At 39.0% G+C, this 21,169-nt stretch overlaps 1 protein-coding gene across 12 annotated transcripts in view; it reads right to left on the bottom strand.

The window, feature by feature from the left end:
* The window catches only part of pdzph1 (PDZ and pleckstrin homology domains 1), a 45,116-nt gene extending 30,669 nt beyond the window's left edge, over positions 1 to 14,447 (bottom strand). For 2 of the 12 annotated variants that reach the window (XM_088435813.1, XM_088435812.1), the window contains exons 1-12: positions 14,357 to 14,447; positions 13,997 to 14,088; positions 9,294 to 11,045; positions 9,027 to 9,188; positions 8,020 to 8,175; positions 7,357 to 7,458; positions 6,176 to 6,286; positions 5,890 to 6,068; positions 5,654 to 5,811; positions 5,538 to 5,580; positions 2,184 to 2,370; positions 834 to 969 (exon numbers count right to left, since the gene is read on the bottom strand). In XM_088435813.1, the coding sequence (XP_088291939.1) occupies positions 834 to 969; positions 2,184 to 2,370; positions 5,538 to 5,580; positions 5,654 to 5,811; positions 5,890 to 6,068; positions 6,176 to 6,286; positions 7,357 to 7,458; positions 8,020 to 8,175; positions 9,027 to 9,188; positions 9,294 to 11,045; positions 13,997 to 14,057 (3,047 nt within the window). In that variant the 5' untranslated portion in view covers positions 14,058 to 14,088; positions 14,357 to 14,447. Of the gene's footprint in view, positions 1 to 110; positions 540 to 833; positions 970 to 2,183; positions 2,908 to 4,684; positions 4,863 to 5,537; positions 5,581 to 5,653; positions 5,812 to 5,889; positions 6,069 to 6,175; positions 6,287 to 7,356; positions 7,459 to 8,019; positions 8,176 to 9,026; positions 9,189 to 9,293; positions 11,046 to 13,996; positions 14,089 to 14,356 lie in introns of those variants that run through there. The other 10 variants (XR_015868051.1, XR_015868049.1, XR_015868052.1 and 7 more) reach the window with 10 other exon arrangements.
* Between the last annotated feature and the right edge of the window lie 6,722 nt (positions 14,448 to 21,169).

Here is a 21,169-nt window from a genome sequence, read left to right as displayed (position 1 = left end):
AAACAATAAATAAATGAATTAATGCAAACTTTTTCTGTATCTTCAGATGGATACAGGTACTTTATTTTAATTTCTCATTGTACATTGAAAATCTGAGAAATAGACCTCACTATTAGTTGATGGGACATCTTTTACAGACGTTGCGCAAAAGCTTCCCGTAGGGGGCCAACCCAGGGGCAGAGTGTGAGCGGCTTTCACTGCGACAACTCAAACACATATTGTGTTGTCATGCTGAATTTCAACGGAAACAGAATGTAGGGCATAGATACAGCTAAATATTGTAATAGGAAGTTACTTTTTACCTCTAACTGGATTAAACATTTAGCATATTGATCACGGGCAAGGATGATCACAGGGACAGGGCTGACATCCTGGAGCTGTTCCTGAGGATGATCTCAGTGATGAACATGTGCTGTCAGGGGCAGGATGCCCGCTGGAACGACATGTACCGCTGCGTGCTCTGGCCAAGGACAAGAAGTGACGAAGGTGGGGAAGGAGACATTGAGGACCAGGCAGGCCATTTTGACATGCAGGCCGACCTGGACCGCGCCAAGTCAGAGGAGAAGAAGGACGAGGAGGCGATCTCATGAAGACTCATATATGCTTAAAGGTAGGTGCCTGTTTTGGTTTGAGGTGGCTAGCTCCAGTTTTAAAAGGTTTTAAATTTTAAGTTTTTGAAGATAGGGCCCCTACTGATCGGCACGGGGCCCCGTATCCCGTACACTGATAGTGCAGTCTATGTCAGAGACATTCTAGTGATTCATGGAGAGATTGATTGAAAATCCCTATCTTGTCAGGAAAGTAAAATAACATAGGAATGTAAAGCCCCCTACCTTTTAGTCTCATTCGGATTGTCTGCACAGAAGTAGAAAGTCTTAAACTCATCAAATGGGGGTTTCAGCTCAATAGAGGATTTTTTGCTTCCAAAATGCTCTTCTCGCACCACATATCCCTGAAGATAGATCCCAGCTAAGGACAAAGAAAGCGTGACTATGTATTTGTCCAACGTAATCTTTTATGATTCAAATCCAGCATGGCATATAATCAGTATAGCCATCACAATCTCATTGAGCTCTGTGAGAGCTACACGAGGGAACAAAACAAGGCATAGGGAGACTGCCTGAGTCACTATGAATGTTCATCCTGCAAATTAAATCAATTGCTCAAATTTACCAAGAATTTGTTAAAAACAACCAAGGTACTGTTTTCAACCAGTCTACAGTATATTGGTGACAGAGCTACCTGATACAAATAGGTAATTTTGAAAAAAATTGTTCAATTTGCCCCAACCTGAAAAAAGCCCACAGGGCACTCATTGATGAATACACATTAGCACCTAGGGCCAATTTAGGTGGTTTGGTAAACCTACCATGCATGATCTTACCAGACTACCTACACAGAAATTGCAGTAGCCCAGATTTGAATTTTGGATCTATGTATTTGCACCGGTCGGCTGCTGTGCCACATGAAATTTGACTACACTACAGGTATATAATGTATATGTTACAACCAAGCACATTTCACTATTACTGTATTTGGCTGACCAATAAAATTGGTTGTCAACCAGATTGGTCCAATTCGAATGAACCAATATCATCTTAACCAAGTAGGTTTTTTTTCCCCCGCCAATTTGTTTTTACTTTTTTCGTGTTTGAAGCACTTCTCAAGCAGAGCACAGTCTGTGTATTTTCCTAAACTTTGAACACGTAGAATTGGGTGTAAGGAGGAATTTTACGCCTTTTTGCACTTTTGTTGGATGGAATGCAGCCGATTCCTAGCCAATCAGACTGACTACCCTCATTCCAATTAACAGGCTTCTTTCTGCTATCAAATTGCCAGGTGCGTCGGAGTGTGACATCTCCATCCACCACAGTCCTAAACATGATAGAATAGACGTGCCTTGGGAAGAAAATGAGCCCGTTTTCACACTGAGCGTTCACAAAATTTTGTGAATGTCTGTGCATGAAAATTTGGTCCAAGTGTTTGTATACTGTAGCTCTGGCATTATTCCTGATGGGAATGATTCCTTATGTCTTGAAATAATTTGTGTTGTTGATATCACTCAAAAGAAGCACCAAATTTTCAATACATGAATATCTCTCTGCTTTTAGATGCACACCAATATATACATATTGACACATTACATACAGTACATACACTGTTAACAGATTATTGTTCCATACCATGTGCATGGGTTGCACGGATACCACTGTACAAGTAGAGACAGCCATCCTTCAAAATGGAGTAGTGCTGCACCCAGATGTTCTTGCTTTTGTCCATTTTATGAAGCAACCCGAGACACTCCGGGTTTTTCACAGCCAGTGGAGGGAGACTGGAGTTGTGTCTGGTGACATCCAACCACACATGGTGCTGAAACACAAGAGTTGAGGTTAAGATTGAGATTAGTATTAACCCCATTACCAAATATTGTCACGGTTGTCAAGGCTGACAGGTTGATTGTGAACCCCGGGACACGCAGGAAATAGCGCGGGGTTGAGAAAAATAGTTTATTAACACAAAAAAGCACGCATCGCGTGGGATCTAACACAATTAGTACAACAAAAGGATGATAAAGAGGCTCAAAGTACAACTAAAAGAGACTATGCAAAAGTGCAAGTAATTTACTAAGACTTGGGGGGGCAGAACCAGCAGGAGGACGTCGCCAAAAGTACAAAGTAACAAAGCAAACTGCTTACCAACAGGCAGACTAGATACTAGGAGAAAAAGTAGCAAATAATAACACTCGGGGAAAAAAACACTAAGAGTCGGGGGAACGAGGAACTTTCATGGGCACTGGATGGCTGCAGACGAAATAATCCGGCGACGCTCTCCAGCTCTGACCGCACCTAAATAGTCCCCTGATTAGAATGAGGAGCAGGTGTGCGGCCAGTGGTTCTGCTCCCCAATCTGCAACACAGGACACTCATTAGGGACACAGAATGTGACAAATATAACAGATGAGTGTCTGTGAGCAGACATCCTGTAGGTAAAGTGTTGGACTATTTTTTACACAATTGCTCTCGAAGTGGTGATAGGGTTAGGGTTGTCCCATTTTTACTTGTGGGAAGACTGAGCCTTTTGGGGATGCACCTTTTTTTAACCCTATCATGACATTGACCTGTTTCCAATTATCCTGTTTTCCTGTGGAATGTGGCAAATTGGTGTTCTATGAGCATTCATCAACTTTCCTTATATTTTGTTGTCCCTGTCCCATTTTCAAAATTTGCATTTTCAAATTTGCAAGTTTCACAGAACTAATACATTTTATCATTTTAAACATTAAATATCTTGCCTTTGTAGTCTAATAAATTCAATATAGATTGAAGATCATTTGCAAATCATGGTCCTCTTGTTTTTATTTTCATCTTACATGTCCCAACTTCCCTGTAGTTGGGTTTGCATTATTTTTTGTTTTGTTTATGTTTAATAATTTTATTTGTGTTATTATCTAACTGATTTCATTGTGATTGTTAATTGATGACTGATTTTACCTTTATATATATATTAAATGGCTGGGGGGGAGGGGGGTTGTTTGTTTGTTTGTTTGTTTGTTTGTTTGTTTGTTTATGTGGACTCGTCCCGTCATGAACACACCACACAAAGGTGACAGGGTTGGATGAAGTGGTTCACCTTACTGCGAATGAGTGGTGCACAGCACAGGACACTTTGTTTAAGCCCCTTCACTGTTATATGGCGTCACAGCAGAAAGCTAGGCTGACTGTGACTAGTACAAACATCTCTGAATATTTTACATTTACATATAATACATAAAAATGTATTTTTACAATGGGTTTTAGCAATATTCTTTTTAACATGTGATCGTTTCGTGATTTTTAACTTAGTTTCAAAACAAGTGCTCCACAATGTAGTTAGTGTAATCTGACAGCAGCCAAAACTAAATAGACTGGCGTCCTCTAGCGGAACAAAGTAAAACCAGGACACTTGTGTGGTCTCAAAACCGCGCAGATTCAGTGCGAATTGACTCCTGAACCGTCTTTAAATGAATAATTGACATTTACAATCATAGTGCAATGACATTTACCTGCGAATGAGTGGTACACAGCACAAGCTACTTTGTTTAAGCCCTCCACTGTTATATGGCGTCTATAATGAAGATGACGTTTTCATTATAAAAATAAATAATACAACTAACGTGAGCTATAAACTTAATATACACGGAAGCACAGCATGTCCAATGCTGTCACATAACTGTGTCTCTCACAACAAGTCTAATGTTAGCCTTTTTAACGTATTTTATAATACTTTATCAGGAGAGCACCGAACTGTACAAATTACCACAGTAGAAAACTAGGCTGACTGTGATGAAGTTCAGGCTCCCTGACAGTTTTACAGACAACCAATGGGGAGCGACAAAATACCACTCATGCAACTTCAACTGTATACAGTTAGGTGATACAATCATACTTTAGCAGGATTTCACTACAATAACTAAGTTATTGGAAACTGAACTGGAGAACTTATAGAAGAATATATATATATATATATATATATATATATATATATATATATATATATATATATATATATATATATATATATATATATATATATATATATATATATATATATATATACATGACACGGCTGCTGAATGGACGACCCAAGAGCACACACAGATAGGTGGATTTAGCAACTGAATGTTTATTTATAGGGAGATACGTACTTGCTCGGGTGGAGGCTGATGAGAGTGGGCTGCTGTGGGAGGACTGTCAGGGAAGCTGGGGTGTGGTGGGCGATCAGTCGAGAGGGAAAAGATGAGGCAGGGACTCGAGCAGGGAGGTTATACCAGCAGGCTAACGGGTGGTCAAGTTTGGGCAGGGTCAAGGTACCAAAGATCAGATCTAGACGGCAGGCAATAGGAGGGGCAGGAACGGGCAGAGTCAAATCACAGGTAATCTGGCAGGAAGAAGTGCTATAGTATACTTATATACTTATATATTTTTTTTCTTTTTCTATTGCCGCTCAACCTCACTTGGCTTTTTTTTCTCGTTCTTGCTGATGTCAATGTTTGAGCAACACTTAAGTTATTAAAATAGATTAGTTTTATGAATAAAAAAAACTAAATCATTTGACCAGTTACCTCTACATAATTTGATTTGAAATTTAATATTTGTAGATTTTTTTAATCATGTCTTTAATATTTGATGTTCCAAATATTGATCAATATTGAATTGACTCTAATACAAAAAACAATTGAAATAAACTCCTGTTAATTGAAATCGAAATGATTTAGGAAATTAATTCTAATACCCACCACTAGTTAAAATACATTTCATATAACACAAAGTTCTAGGCTTGTAATGGGTATACAGTCTACTCTATTCCCCAAAAGTTCATAGTAGTACCATTGAGTATGACATAAGGAAAAAAAACATTATTTAGAGGTATTTGACATTTAGAAATGAAGTTAACAAGAAAGAAGTTGATTGTCAACAGTCAGTGACTATTACCAGGTTTACACTAAATTATCATCCCGACTGTTTGTGGTTTAACATGTTGTATGGCTTGACTTTTACCTGTATAATAGGATGAATAGCTCTCTCCATAGCTTCCAACCACCTAAATTGAAAACAAGAGTAGATTATACCCTCACAATAACACACTCCTCCATGTATTTAAGAATTGTATTTACCTTTTCATTTCCTGGTTGGAAGTTGCACAGAGGTGGTATACCCTATTGGCAGACACAGGATGACACTTTAAGACAAAAGGTTTTCCAAGGGAAAGATCTGGCCCCACCTCAGCCCCTTCCATCTTTAAAGCTGCTAAAGCCGGACTTTTGCCTTCATCCTGTAATAAAACACAAACTAATGTCAATAAATGATGTGTATTTATTTATTAAAAGGGAAGTAATGATTGACAGCTCACTCGTTTTTGTCTGTAGTAATAAAGCCAGCGGTCATGTGTGAGTACAAACCACCTCTTCCTCCAGCCTCTGATCAGACCAGACTGGGTACGCTTGTGGAGATATCCACGACATGCTGGTCTCGGAGTATTGGGACTGCGACCGATGTCTGAACCAATGGTCAATGTTAGCTCTTCTGGACCTACAACATCAATGTTGCAAGTTAGCTAAATATACAATAATTATGTGCACAGCTACTGTAAAAGAAGTTGCCAAGTAAGTTATTGCCCTAGCCTGAAACTAGCATACCTTGTCGAGCCAAATTAGCAGCCTCAGAGTGAGAAATACTGGTGACATCAGTTCCATTGACAGCCAGGACATAGTCGCCGACCATCAAACCCGCTTCCTCTGCAGCCCCGTCTGAAACAAAACACACAAAAATTACGCACCAGACTATATAGTATGTGCAGGTTTGTGCAGTATGTGCAACTCAAATAATAAAACAAACCAGAGATATAGAAAATTTCAGCATGCTTGATCAGATTTTCTCTGGACACTCCAACTTCCTCCCTCATCTGTACCACTATTTTAAAAAAATTGAGTTTTTTCTGGGGAAGTTTAAAGGGCTGCTGAAGGCAGGAGGGTCCATGTATCACTATCAAGTTCAATTAATATATATTTTAATTAGAAATTTGATACTATCTTGGATTTCATCCATATCTTTAGGGAAAATGAGTAAATAACGACTTCCAAAATACCCCCTGAAAATGAGCGAAATAGCAAAGCCACCTCCACCTTCACATGATATATGGGAAGGAAATCGGCCAATATTTGTCCATTCAAAAATATTGTACACAAATTGAACATAACTTCAAAAACAAGGGATCAATCGGCCCCAAAATTGAATGTGGACGTCTCTGCTCCTGCACAATTCACTCTAAATATACCTTGCTAAGAAGCTACACTCCTTGTCCGACGCAAGCAGGGATGGGAAATCCTAGTCCAAAAAGTAAAAACCCTGCCACTGTTTGGCTTTAGCCACAGGTGCTTCTACTCAACCTGCAGTCAAATGAGCTCCTTAAATTACCAGTTAAGTGAAAGCACAGCGTGTAGGACCTCAAGGTCATGTCATGTGAGGAGCAGAAGTTGCAGCCAGAAGTACACAGGACACAGATATGTGTTTATATAAAAATCGAAGAAATAGACCTGGAATACGAGATGAGGAAGAAAACCATAACAAAAACTATGCCTGAAAAACTAGACCTGTAAGGAATCTAGTAAAATAGCTTGGTTGCTGAAAGACCTTAACTGAAATTAAAGGAGCATAGCAACTCTATGGCAAGTGATATATCAAAAAACAAACCAGTGACAACAGTAAAAACAGGACCCAATAAACAAGGGGGTGAATAAACATGATGACGAATACATGACCATAACAACTGCATTTCAACTGATAGGTCAGTCTATTTGAATGTTTGTGATTTTCTTACTTGTGTCGACTTCGGTGACCACAATGGGTTTAGAGAACTGTATTCGAAAGCCCCAAGGGTAATCTCCTGTCCCTTTGTTGATCTTTACAGTCCTCTCACGAACTGAAAACGTTACAATTGCAAGAAGGTAGGTGTTAAAAAGGGTGAACTCTAAAAAGATCCAAAACAGGAATTTCATCATGTAGACTTTAATAACCAGAATTTAACATTGTCAGGAAAAATTGCTAATGCATAATGACAGACTTTGACACAAAAAGAGTGGTGTCATAAAAGCCAAACATAATTTAAAATTTAAACTACATTTACTTGGGTCCACATTTAGCATGTTTTTGCATTTTAAATACGGTAATAGCAATGAGTTTAAAAATGTAAGTTAAAACCAAAATCCTGATACAGCATTTTTTCTTTTCTTTTGCATATATATATATATATATATATATATATATATATATATATATATATATATATATATATATATATATATATATATATAATTTTTTTTTTTACTTTTTGTTTTTTTTTCAGAAATTGAGGAAAAAAATTAGTGCAAGGTCAGCTGGGCAAGGGTCCAGCAAACACATTGTTATGGAACACAAGCAGCATAGCAAATTAATAGATGGCTGCGTATTGTACCGGTACATAAACAATATTTATTCAGCTTACTTGAAACAGCTCGAGTTTGTGTGTTAAGACTGGATGGAATGGAACCAGGGACATCTTTTTTTCCTTGATACAGCCATGCAGTGGAATGGAAAGTCTCAGCATAGAATCCTCTGAATGTATTGTCTTGAAATGTCAAGTCCATCGAATTAATGTTCTCTGACACAAACACACAAAAAAGGAATGTGTTATATGCGTAAAAACCTGAACATGATGGTTCGACAAAATGTAAGTGAATGTGCGCTCATAGTTAATAGACAGGTGTTATAGCCAATCAGATCACCCGCTTGGCAACAGTAAGGCCAGCTAGAAGGTCTCACATTGAACGTGACATGTAAGCACCTTGTGATTGGATGGATGGGAGGTAATGCTATGCAGATCAACCGAGCTACACGGTGTAGCTTTACTGTGCTGCATTAACGGTGTAGCCTACACCAGAGCCAGACCAGGGAATCTTTAGCAGAAAAAACAAATATACCTACTCACGTTTTTAACGCACAATGAGTGAAGGAGAGGAAAACATCAACCAAGTCATTGAAGTCTTCTTGAGAAAGGAAAGAAGAATGTTTTTTTTCATCAAAACAAGTGTTTTGGGGGATGGCCATTTTTATGAGTGCAAGCATTATATTCATAGTTTTAATATGTTTTTGTGATTTTATTTGATAACATATCACATGACGTGATAAGCCTTTATTGCTGATGCTGTTTTACTGATGTTTAAATGCTTCGGAAAATAGCCTGTGTTGTACACGATTAAGGTGATGCGTACGTGTGCATTTGTATATGATTTCTCCAGCAGTGGTGTCATAAATGATGGTATTATGAGGGGTATTTATTTGAGTTGGACTAAGTAGGACATCAGTGGCCTTAGGCCTAAGTGTGAAATGTATGGACCGCCACTGGATTTTAGAGATGCATATACTTATTCAAAACATCTCCGGTATACATTTCGAACAAGGGCGGCACTGTGGTTAGCATGACCGCCTCACAGAAGATTGCTTAAAAACTACCTGATTCCTCTGTGATGACACTGGTAAATGAGCTTCCGCCAGCAGAGCTCCACTGTTTGCTGTCCATGAACAGTTTTCGCCTCCTGGCCCAGGAGTCAGGGGTAGCATTGTCTGCATTTTTAATGCTGAGAACTTTCAGATGCTCTTTGGTCTGCAGTGAATCTGGAATTGCATAAAAATAACCACACCTGAGATTTAAACACACACACACACACACACACAAATTTGGAATTTCACTATGCAATAGTAAAACTTACAAAAACTTACATCTAGTTATGGATGTTTTATCTGGTCCCTCATCATTATTGGGACATTCTTGCATTTTTGCAGCTCTGTTGAAAAATCCTTTGGCATTTAATGATGCAGAGCCACAATCTTCTGAACAGAAACTTCCATTGTCCAGTTGTGGATCTCTTGTCTTTTCAACTCTCAGTGAGGAGGATGGATGGGGATTTTCTGTTAATGCTTTAGGTGGAATGTGATCAAACGTGCTTGATGAAAAGCCATCAATGTGTTGCGGAGTGGCCATATTGCACCCTTGCATACAACCGCCCTGTCCCAAGTTTGAGTCTATCAGAAAAGTTTGCCTGAGTAAAGCATTTGTTGCCTTGGCATTTTGATTTTGATTTTCATCTTCAGTGTTCTGGCATGGAAATACTGAAAGACTTTGCACAACCTGTTCTTCGGAATCACTGCAGGGTGGCGGAATCACTTGAACGGCTAATCCTTTTTGGCTAAGATGGTCTACACAGGGATCTGAACTGTGGCACCCCACGTCTCCTATTTCTTGGTCAACTATACTGTCTGTCACTTCATTTTGGTCTGCTTCATCAACAGAATCAAGATCTTTGTGCGGCAAACTTCGATCCATCAACATGCTAGGAGATGTCTCGCATCTTCTCTGTGGAATCAAGTCTTTTCTGTGTTCTTCGGTGGCCACAATGTTGTGTCGAGCACAGGATTTTCTTTTTTGGCATTCGGTGAACTCATTTGTGAAACTGTAATGCTTTATAGAATTTGATGGTCTCGCGGACATGGAATTGTCTGACTCAGGTAAAGGCGATACATCTGCTTTTAGGTTTATTTCATCATAAAATGTGTGTCCAGATTTCTCATAGCAGTCCAGGAGTACTTGGTGAAATCTTTGTCGTTTATCTGTTGTGCTGCAGGTACTGATCTTACAGGCATCCAGATCACACACCAGGCCTTCTAAAGTACTATATTTGGCGTCAGTAAACTTTTGAAGAGGTGGAATGTCCCAGAGCCGATCACTGCTGAGGCTTTTGCAAAAGAACTTCTTTCTTCGAAGCTTGATGTTTACCAGTGACGATGGGTATTCTGATATTTGCTCTTCATGATTACTGCCTTGATGGTAGCTTGGATTGATCGTTGCAGATTTGATATTGTTTTTTGTTGTACCTTCACTTATGCTGAGTGTATAATTTGATGAGCTTTTACTTTTATCGTCTTGTAGTTGTTGCTCATTATTTGGACTCCATTTCTGTTCATCTTTGATTTTACCAATTCTTTCAGGGACAACCTCCTTTTCATTTATAACAACTGTGGTGTTGATGTCACGGGTGTTGTCCTGATTTAGTTCTTGAATTTCAAGTTTGATATGTGGTGTGATGCAGTTGACATTTATGATGTTTATGACTGGTGAAGCTGAATGATAAGTATTTTCACCTAAAGGCTCTTGCAACTGCTGGAACGTGATCTTCTGGGGCATGTCATTCATATCATCAACAGACACAGACGTCACTATTTTCACAGCTCTCTCTGCATGCTCTGTTGTAGTGGTGTAAGTTCTTTGATTCTGAAACAAGCTTATATGATCTTGTTTTTGTCTCATCTCCCTTGGTGGTGCAATGTGACATTTTTCACCATCATCAGATCTTGACAAAGCTTTGCCTTTAGCAAGACATTCTGTCTCTCCATTTTGAAGGGCATTGTGTTTATAGCCCACACTGTTGTTTTTATCCTGCTTGAATGAAAAGTAGGGTATACTGGTGACATTTTCTGAAAAAAAAAAAAAAAAGTTATGAAAACCCCCACAAATTTATGAATTAAGGCCATGCATTGATTTGCCATACATTTAGTGAACATATACTTTATAAACAGCTCTTCCTTATCTTGTCAAATGTCATGACCTGCCACATCTTCCCCTCGTGGGGCTTTGTCTTCTTGCAGGACAGGCCTGTTCGAGTAAGGGGTGGAACCACCGGCTGCGCACCTGTTCTCAATTCCATCCTCTATTTAGTGCAGCCGGAGCTGGGCGGCGGCGTCGGATTTTTCTCTGAACCTCCGTTGCGTCTGCGTCTCTTACTTCCCGTTTTTTTTCCGAGTTTCTACTTATAGTATTTTTTTGTCGGTCTCCAAGTTGTTTCCTTCAGTTGTTACTGCCTCGTGAGTATTTTCCACGTTTCCTTTTGTCGTTACTTTTTCTCCCCTCGAGCCCGTTTTTCGAGCGCCTTGTTTTTGGCACAACTTTCGACGTCACCGTCCTGTTAGTTTCATCCTTGTCGGGTTTTGATTTTATTTATTCTCTATTCCCAGTCGCGTGTTACGTGCTCCTTTTGTTATTAAATTTCCTCCTCATTTGTTACTTTGTGTTCAGTCTCTGTTGAGTCCATACACGCCCGTTATTTCCGGTGTCACAAAGCGTCAAAATCAAAGGACTTGATATTGATTGTTAATTTCCATAGCAGTAACAAACCACTTCCTTTTTGTTGATATGGTCAGTATTTGTTGGCTCATCTAACTGTAATTGATTTATTAATCATCAAATCGGCCCACATACATTATACAGTCGGCCCCCGGTTTACGAACACCCTCTTTTACGAACATTTCGACTTACGAGCGTGGTCCGCGGAGTTTTTTGTCCCCCACTCACGCACAGACCATTCGCCTTACGAGCAATCTGACATGCCGGCCATTGTATTTGTTCATATATTCTCGCCTTGCCAAGTCATCAAAATCAGTAGTCAAAGCTTGTTACGAGCAATCTGACATGCCGGCCATTGTATTTGTTCATATATTTTCGCCTTGCCACGTCATCAAATTCAGTAGTTAAAGCTAGTCACGGCAATGAAGACCGATATTGCTCTTACAATGTCACAGTCACTGTCTCAGTCACGGTGTCAGTCCCAGTCTCACTCACGGAGATGCTATTGGCCGGCGTCACGTCAATCACAGAAATGCCGATATGCTATTGGCCGAACGCTTTTATCTAGCTTGATGGCACAGCTGGTCGGGACGGAAGGAAGGAGAGAAAAGAGTCAAAAACGGAAGGAAGGAATGTTGTTAAGACTTTGCAAACTTTATCTGTTAGACACGGCTTCTAAAATTGCTAGTGGCGGTAAAGGAAGAAGTAAGAGGATGATGACAATAGAAACCAAGGAGGAGATAATTAAAAAAAAAAAATACGAAGGAGGCGCACGCATGGCTCGTGAGTATGGCCGTAACCGCTCGGCAATCTTCTAAGGGCAAGACTTTCCTTGCCGGGGGACAGACCTCGATCGACAACAAAATTGAGAGGCTTCTTCTATTATGGATTAAAGAGAAGGAAATCGCCGGTGATATGTTCTAGTTTTGAGAAAAGTTCCCGTTTAAGAAAATAAATCAATAAATTCTGCGGGTTGGTCTCTGCTCCCCTCCGCCTCCACCCAGCTCAAGTCACGTCGCCCCAAAGGTAAATGTCAATTTTCCTTTGTTATTTAATTTAACTGTACAGTAGGTTATGTTACTCATTTTTAAAATGTGTATAAAGTCGTGATGTTTTTACCTAAGATTTTTGCGTGCGTTGCACGCATTCACGAATTAACATAGGTTTGGATTGCCCGTCATACTAGCAGTTCGAGTTACGAGCGTAGCCGCTGAACGGATTAAGTTCGTAACACAGGGGCCCACTGTATTAGCAAATGCCAATTTGAGTCATGTGTTGTAATGCATTTATGTCTGTAACATTTTTTTAACCAGTTTGTATTTTTGTTAATGTCACGGTAATACAAGATACTTTTATTAAATATGAATCAAAGGAGAAAACAGACTGGTGACTTGATCTGGAAAAATGGGACACCTTCTAAAAATGCTTTCCAAAAAGTGCTATCTTAAGGCCCAAAGCAAAGTAAACTCTGCAAAAAAAATCTTGTAGGCTATCAGTGACAAACTAAACAAACAAACACTCAAAGTAAAAAGTGGACTTTACTACCAAAATGGACCGTTATATCAATGTTTCCGATAAGATGATGATGATGATGGACGTTGGCATGTAAGTTAATTCTATTTGGATACATTTTACTCTGACCTTTGTTAATATCTATTGTTGATTTTTGCTCAGGTCTTGTAAATGCAGTTTGAACCTTGGACATACGTTTTTACAGCGCAATTTTTGCGACTGCAAACACTCATCGCTTACTTAGGCAGTAGCGTGCGCTATCAACATAAATGACAATAAACTATCAATATGAGCTTACGTTGTCATTCACCACGTCACCGTAACGAGCCGAATGACGCACAGAGAACGTAAAACAGAAAACGGAAATGCAACGCGACCTGACAAATTAAAAGCATGCATTTCAAAATAAGATAACAAACGTCACAAACTAACTTTTGAAGAATTCTTAACATAGCTATTAACTAATATTACTTAGTTATTTGATGAATACAGTACTGTATAATGTACTTTTTTGCTTTTTTTCATTTTTTTCCATTTTTGCGCATTTTTTTAAATTTATTAATTTGAAATATTTTTAATTTTTCCTGGAAAAACCCGCGAAGAACTGAGACCGCGAAGTAGGAGGGATCACTGTAATTGGTTTCAGAAGGGGCCTCACAAATTTGATCATAACCTGCCCACTTTGAACCGTATAAAATACAAGTTTTGTTGAGGCCCAGGCCAAATATTGGCACCCTGCTTGCAGGTGTGGAAAATTGTGACTACTCAGCACAAGATTAATTACATCACTCACGTTTACTGCTGCTGGAGCTCCTCCTCCGCCTGCTGTATCGTCTTTTTCCCCTCTTGCTCATTCTTAAATCGCAGCCCGCCTCATAATAATAACTGTAACATAAAGTGTTTTATCAGAAAATGTGTGTATGTGTATTTTGTAGTAATAGTACTTATTTCAAGTACTAGTCAGTCCAATTTCCGACTACACCAGTACTTTTCTCGCTTGTCAAATAGGACACACTTTTTCAAAATGTAACATTCATGACAAGTTGACAGTGAAAAATACAAAAAAGAAGTCAACAAGTCTGCACGCAGGAAAGTTACACAACTACATGGCTACAAATAATGTTATGATGGAAAAAGAAAACAACTGACTCACCTTCAAATGGCAATATTTATGAAAATATAGCGTTTGAAGTTAGGAATTGCAGCTCCTCCACACTGACCACATTGCCTGTGTGGTTGCAGACTGCTCCACTTCTTATTGTTGCTATTCTCAAACTTTAAGCAGCTTATAATGTCTAATCTTCAAAGATACCTTAACCAGCATTGTTGGGGTGAAATATTAATTCAATGCTCTTCATCGCTGGGTGCCAAATATGACTGAAATTGTATAGCATTAAGAAAATTATCCATGCGCTTTTAATTTTACGATAGTCATGTTTTTCTTCAATCTTTAGGACATATATATTTTACACTTTTAAAATACTAAAATGAGGTGTGTAGAAAGTGTTAAAAACATGATTATTAAAATATTTATATCTTTGCAATATCTTATCTTCATCAGTAAACATGAAGTAAAATACAACATAAAAGTAAAGCATATTGTATGCCTACATAGTATATTTATGTAATGATAACTATTCCTTGTGTCCATTTTGACTTAAGTTTGAACTACCAATTTAAATTTCTTTTCCATCACTGTTATATAGGAGAGACGGCGGACAGTTTTTTGTTTTTACTTTTCTGATTGTAACCAAGCTATTTTAACAACACTGCCATTGACAAATATACTTGTCAATCACATTTAATTCTACAAAGGTGGGTTTTAAGTTGGGATGTGACGAGACAGACTTCAAGTCTGTGCATGAATTTCTCGTGTGGATTACTGTCTGTGGTTACATCACTTTTTTTCCTATTAAAGTGACAGTGTGTAATATTTAGATTGTCACTCATTTTGAAAACCTACTATAAATTTCATTAAGGTCTAAATGAATTCTACCCAATCAACATATGTTTATATAAATTCGTAGGTCTAGTAATTGCTATTTATATTTCATGGGCAGTGCCACCCATGAAATATAAATAGGCAGTCATGATTCAATCTAGGTTTGATGGAACCTTGAGCCGACACGCATTTACCCACATTAGTGACAAACCTTTTTGCCTGTTTGGTTTGTGGTCAAAAATGTTCTCTCGAGGAATGCTTAAATGTACACACAAAACCCCCACAATATTCCCATACCGGTGAGAAACCTTTTACCTGTTTGGTTTGTGGTAAAGCATTTTCTCTAAATGGAAGCTTGAAACGACATACACAAACACACACTGGTGAGAAACCTTTTGCCTGTTCTGTTTATTGTCAAAGGTTTTCTCAAAGGGGAACATTGAGACGACACACATTAACTCACACTGGTGAGAAACCTTTTGCCTGTTCGGTTTGCGGTCAAGGCTTTCCTAGAATGAACCAATTGAGAATACATACAAGAATCCATTCAGGTGAGAAACCTGTTGCTCACTCAATTTGTGGTCAAAGATTTTCTCTTGAGAAAAACTTGAAATTACATGCAAGAACCCACTCTGGTGAGAAAAGCTTTTACTTGTTTGAATTGTGGTAAAAGATTTTTTCGTAAGAAAAACTTAATTACACACAAGAATCCACACTTTTGAGAAACCTTTTTCCTGCTCAAAGGTTTTGTAGAAAGAATTCCATGAGAGAACAAACAACCAGCAACATTTAAAATTACACACAAGGACCCACTGGTGAGAAACCTTTTGCTTGTTTGGTTTGCGATCAAAGATATTCTTTAAACGAAAACTTGAGAACACATTCAAGAACTGACACTGGTGAGAAACCTTTTGCCTGTTCAGTTAGTGGTCAGAGTTTCCAAAGTAAGTCTCTAGCGAAGACACAAATCTGCTATTGATAATAGCAGTGATCAGTGAAGCTGTGTATGATGTAAATGTAGCATTTATGTTAAAAGAAAGTCTCTTATGTTTATTGTTAGAATAATTATTGCTAGAATAGTTGTATAGTGATTTATGCTGGCAATGAAGAAATGCTTTGCTGTGTGAATGAATAAATATATACGGAATGATAATGAATAAGTAAATCGCTGATGTACTGCTAGGTATGTTGATGGTACGCTGGGAGAATGAGTGCACTGTTTATGGGAAAAGAACTGTCTTGTCATTGTTTTCTAGCAAGCGGAAGGAAGGCCGCTCAAGCCTGCCAGTCAGAGCGTTCCCACAGCTGTGACTCTTATCGATATTTTTGCTATGCATTATCAGAATGTTTCGCTACGTATTTTTTCATACATGCATTAGTCGCAGCAGCTCCCCGCGCTAGCTCCAGAGCCTTCAACCTTAACATCATGGCTTCCACCTCCAACTCCCGATTGTGCACCTCAACCTCCTTTATGCGCAGAGTCAATCTGAGCTCCTCTGCAGTCATACCAGTTTGGACGGGGGAGGTGCGGAGTGGGGCAGGAACACTAGGCACAGCACCCAGTTAAGCTCCCTCCGCAGGGGCTGGGTGAACGAACAAACCCCTTTCATATAGGTTCTGGTGCAGAGGCTCTTTTAACTCCCGCTTCTTGCTGTTGGGTGGCACAGGCACATCAAAAGCAGCAGCAATCAAAATCAAGTCGTTCTTATTGCATTTCCCAAGTTTGCTAATTGTTGGATTAGCAACAAAATCTTCTACCTTAAACTCCATACCCACCACCACCACAAAAGAAAAAAACTGCCAACAAACAAGCAGAGACAACACGAACACACAACACTCACCCAAAGACGAACCAAAAAAATGGACGAGCCCCCAAAATGTTACACCCAGCCTAGGGGAACTGGGATATAACGTGTGTGCTCCCCCGTCCGTACCCTCACCACCAGAAAAGGCCCGTGAAACTAAACGTGTTGAACAAAAAACAGCAGCTTTTATTGTCTTCGGAGGGACAGCAAACAAACAAAATAATAATAAGCAAAAGATCTTCTGAATCCCGAACTAACTAGCCAAACAAAAAGGAAACGAATGACAATTGGTTTCCTAATCACTATCTACCTAATGCAAAAACAAGAGAAAAAAGGTTAACCAAAAACGGCATCTCCCTCCTACTACTGCTGGATCTACAGATTCTTACAAACACAGCTAACACTATTTCTAACAGGTCCTGGTAACGTTTTCTGGCGGTGGGATGACCGGAGAGAGAGAGAGACAGAGTTTGGTCCATGGGCTGTTTAAATAGGGCAGCAAATCAGGAGAGCCAGCCAATGGGATGACACCACCTGCACACAATTGACACACTCCAACCAAAAGGCACTCACGCACACGCACACACACAAACAAACAAAGGAGAACACAGCAGAACACATACAAAAACTACATATGACCCACGGGTCATAACAGGAGAACATGCAAACTTCATAGCGGAAGGCTAGAGCCAATTGGAATTGAGCACGGGACTCTGAACTGTGAAGTGGTCGTGAGGCGCCCATTATAATATTATATCAATAAAAATAATTTACTATATAAATATATAATATAAAATTGTGTCTCTAATTGTGTACATCTCATGAGCTATTGTGAAATAACACAAATGGATATAATTCATTATAAATAAGCATTTGTACACAAAATGTCTATCAACATAAAGTGTTCTCCTTTGGTTCAAAATAAAGAACTCATAAAGATAACATTAACTTCGTTTTAAATAAAGTTTTTTAAGGTGGCAGAATAACTGTGGGTCGGATCATTATGATATGGGGGAGACCGGGTGTTTAAGATAATGAAATTGAATAGCTTCCTGATTATAAGATCTATTTTTTTAGGTCATGGTAGATTTCACTGAAATATTCACAATTTTATTAAAAAAAAAATCATTATTTTAGGAGGATTTTTGCATAGATGATAGTTTTAAAATATATTTTAAAATCTCACATGGCCCTGGAGGACCCCCAAAGCCCGGTGTTAGAGTAATTGTATATAGGTTATCCCCTTTTTTTCAATAAGTATATTGGTAGGTTATTAGATATGGATGTTTTCAGTTGGAGTCATTTGTGAAAAAGGAGCTAGGAGATGACACGTCTCCTGCAGCTGTAAAAGCAGTAAGTTGGTGTGACCCGACCAAATGGTGGAACAGCATTGTCGGTTTTGATGTTCTTGGGAAAGAAGATCAAAGCATGGACTTGTACCTACATCCCCCCCCAATCCTGTCCTGCAGCTGTAATGAAACACAGGCATGGCGACCTAATGATCAAATCACAGGAAATCATAGGATGGAACAGTGTGGGGTCTGTCGCCATGTTCCTGGGAAAGAAGATAGCTGTGATTGCATGGACTGATAGTATATAGACTACCGCCTACATCCCCCACTATCAAACTGATTGTTACCTTAACCTTCCAGGGCAGCAAATGGTTTTGTAACTCGAGCCAACCATAACAAATAAAAGTTCTCCTCCTGAGTAAAGGCTTGTGGTCTTCCTTCTGGTTTGTTCTTTATTAAATGTTCTTGGTTGCATGAACCTGACAGCAATATGGACAGTGCTTTGATGCCAGTCCCAAACAAAGTGAAGAAATGCAATGTGTATGATTAAAGGCTGTTGTGCAGGCTTGACAAACAAAATAAAAACAAACAAAAAAAAAAATGAAGACATCCAAACATCCAGGAGACCAAGATGCTTTGCAAACACTTTATTACACAAATAACATTTTACTAAAATAGTACCTTTGCAGCAAAACCAGTGTCACAATAAATATCAGTTCACAGTTTACATGTAACTGCAACATTCTATTTCTATGGCATGCTTTTGATACATTAATCATTCAAATGACAAATGAAGCAGTTACTAGGTGAAAGGACGCAAGTGGAACACTGAGAAAACAACCATTTGCCAGGTGGCACGTGTGTATGTGTAGGTGTATGTTAAGGTCCCAATATGAATCTCATGCCAATGCATTTAAGTAAATATTCCAACCTTCTAATTACATTTCAGATTTTAAAAGGCATACCGTTTATGTTCATTGTGTGACAAAGTATTTATTTAATTTCACACAAAATTCCAAATATACACATCTGTTCAAATATAACCACAAGATGAGTACTTGTGACAAGTCAATGTTGAAAAATGTTTCCCCTTTTTGTTTTGTCTGAGCAAATTAGTGGTTTCTGTACAAGCAGAAAAATTTAGAAGGTAAATTTAGCACTAAAATTTAGTCAAGCTATTTTTTTGCGTTGTGTTTGAACACATTCTCTCTCTCACATTGCCATAAGATACATTATGCTAGTGGTCCCCAACCTTTTTATCACCACGGACGGGTCAACGCTTGAGATTTATACTGCGGATGGGGGGGCGGGCCTCAAAATGTACACAATTACATTACACAATTACATTAAACCAATGTCATAACTGAACTACAAATGCTATTCAATGCAATACAAAGCATAACATATACCAAAGGGAAATACCTGGCACAAACGAAAATCGCTAACGAGTTAAATGCATACAAGGCAGCATGAAGCTAAGATGTAATCCACAGTCACATGTTGTTGGATCAACAAACAAACAGTTTTGGGCAACATTCTTACAAAGAAAGTACAATTTACAGACGTTGTGGGCCAGATTTCACAGAAAGAAAGAACAACGTGTGTGTCACCAACAGTGACTGCTCTTAACTCAAGCGACAATGTCCTTCCTCTCAACAAAATGTAACATCAAAAGCAGCCAAAGGCGGCACCCAAAAACAAAGATGAAGCCAAACAAAGGACAAATTAATGAACTGCAAGGATAAACTTAATCAGTTCCAAAACAACATTTTTTCGGGTGCGGCCCAGCAACAGTTGATCCATGGACTGGTACGGAGGCGCGGACCGGTGGTTGGGGACCACTGCATTATACTGTTGATTACTGAGTAAATGTGCCCTTTAAATGTGGCTGGCCAGCAGTTGAGGATGCACCTCTGGTTCTCACCCAATCAGCTGGAACAGTTTTCAGCTCGCTCATGACTAGTGAATTGGCGATAAAGAAAATGGACTAATGGCCTGTTGCGTAAATAATGAGCGTGATATAATCCTGAAGACGGTGATATAAACTTGACTGTTTACCAGTCGGACTGACCATTTTACATTCCCACAAAACAAAACATTTGAGTAAATATACCACTGATAGTGACGGAAGAATATTCAGTACGAGAGTACAAGCTATAATAGCAGCAGCAAATTTTTTCATGGTTTTGGAATTTTTGTAATTTTGTGATGGCAGATGACAAAAGGCAAAATATGAAAAGGCACAACATTGGAATCGAGTCAAACTAAGGACAAAAGATGAATAATTATAACACAAATGATATAAATGAATGGAAAAATGAATTTTGCTGTTAAACTAATGTAACATTAAATTAAAATATAAATTTGTGAGCCATTTCTGTAGTAATCATGCTTACTAGCCCAAATCCCATGAAAGGGCATGGATATATCATAACATCATGTCTAACATCACAAATTGAAGAACATTAAAATAAGCCAACCTAGAATGTGAAATGAGCCAAAAACAACAGGGAAAAATGAATTTACAAAACAGGAGTATTCTCTTATTGATCTTCATATTTACGGAAGAAGCACAACAACCACCACTTAGCAATTTCACTGCTGTGGCATCTAAACCAGTGGTCCCCAACCCCTGGTCCGCAGACCGGTACCGGGCCGCGTGGGCTGCACAAGAAATGTTCTGGAGATGATTTAGTTTAATGGTACGCGGGCACCGAACGCGAACGAGGCGAACAAGCGGAGCGTTTTGTATTGTAGTCAATGGAGTTCGTGTGACTGGGCGCGAATGCACGTCGGGCGACGCGATGGACGCGAATGGAGCGACGCAAATGGCCGTGCGCGGTGACGAGAGGCGCCTTTCGAGTGAAGTTATTTTTGATTTCCTAGTCGCCTAGTTTCTAGTCGCCACAGCCAATCAACTTCGGGAA

The sequence above is a fragment of the Hippichthys cyanospilos genome, chromosome 15 (genome assembly GCF_059441005.1).
Source record: "Hippichthys cyanospilos isolate Australia breed blue-spotted pipefish chromosome 15, RoL_Hcya_1.0, whole genome shotgun sequence".
NCBI lineage: Eukaryota > Metazoa > Chordata > Actinopteri > Syngnathiformes > Syngnathidae > Hippichthys > Hippichthys cyanospilos.
This window is presented reverse-complemented; position numbering and strand designations above follow the sequence as displayed.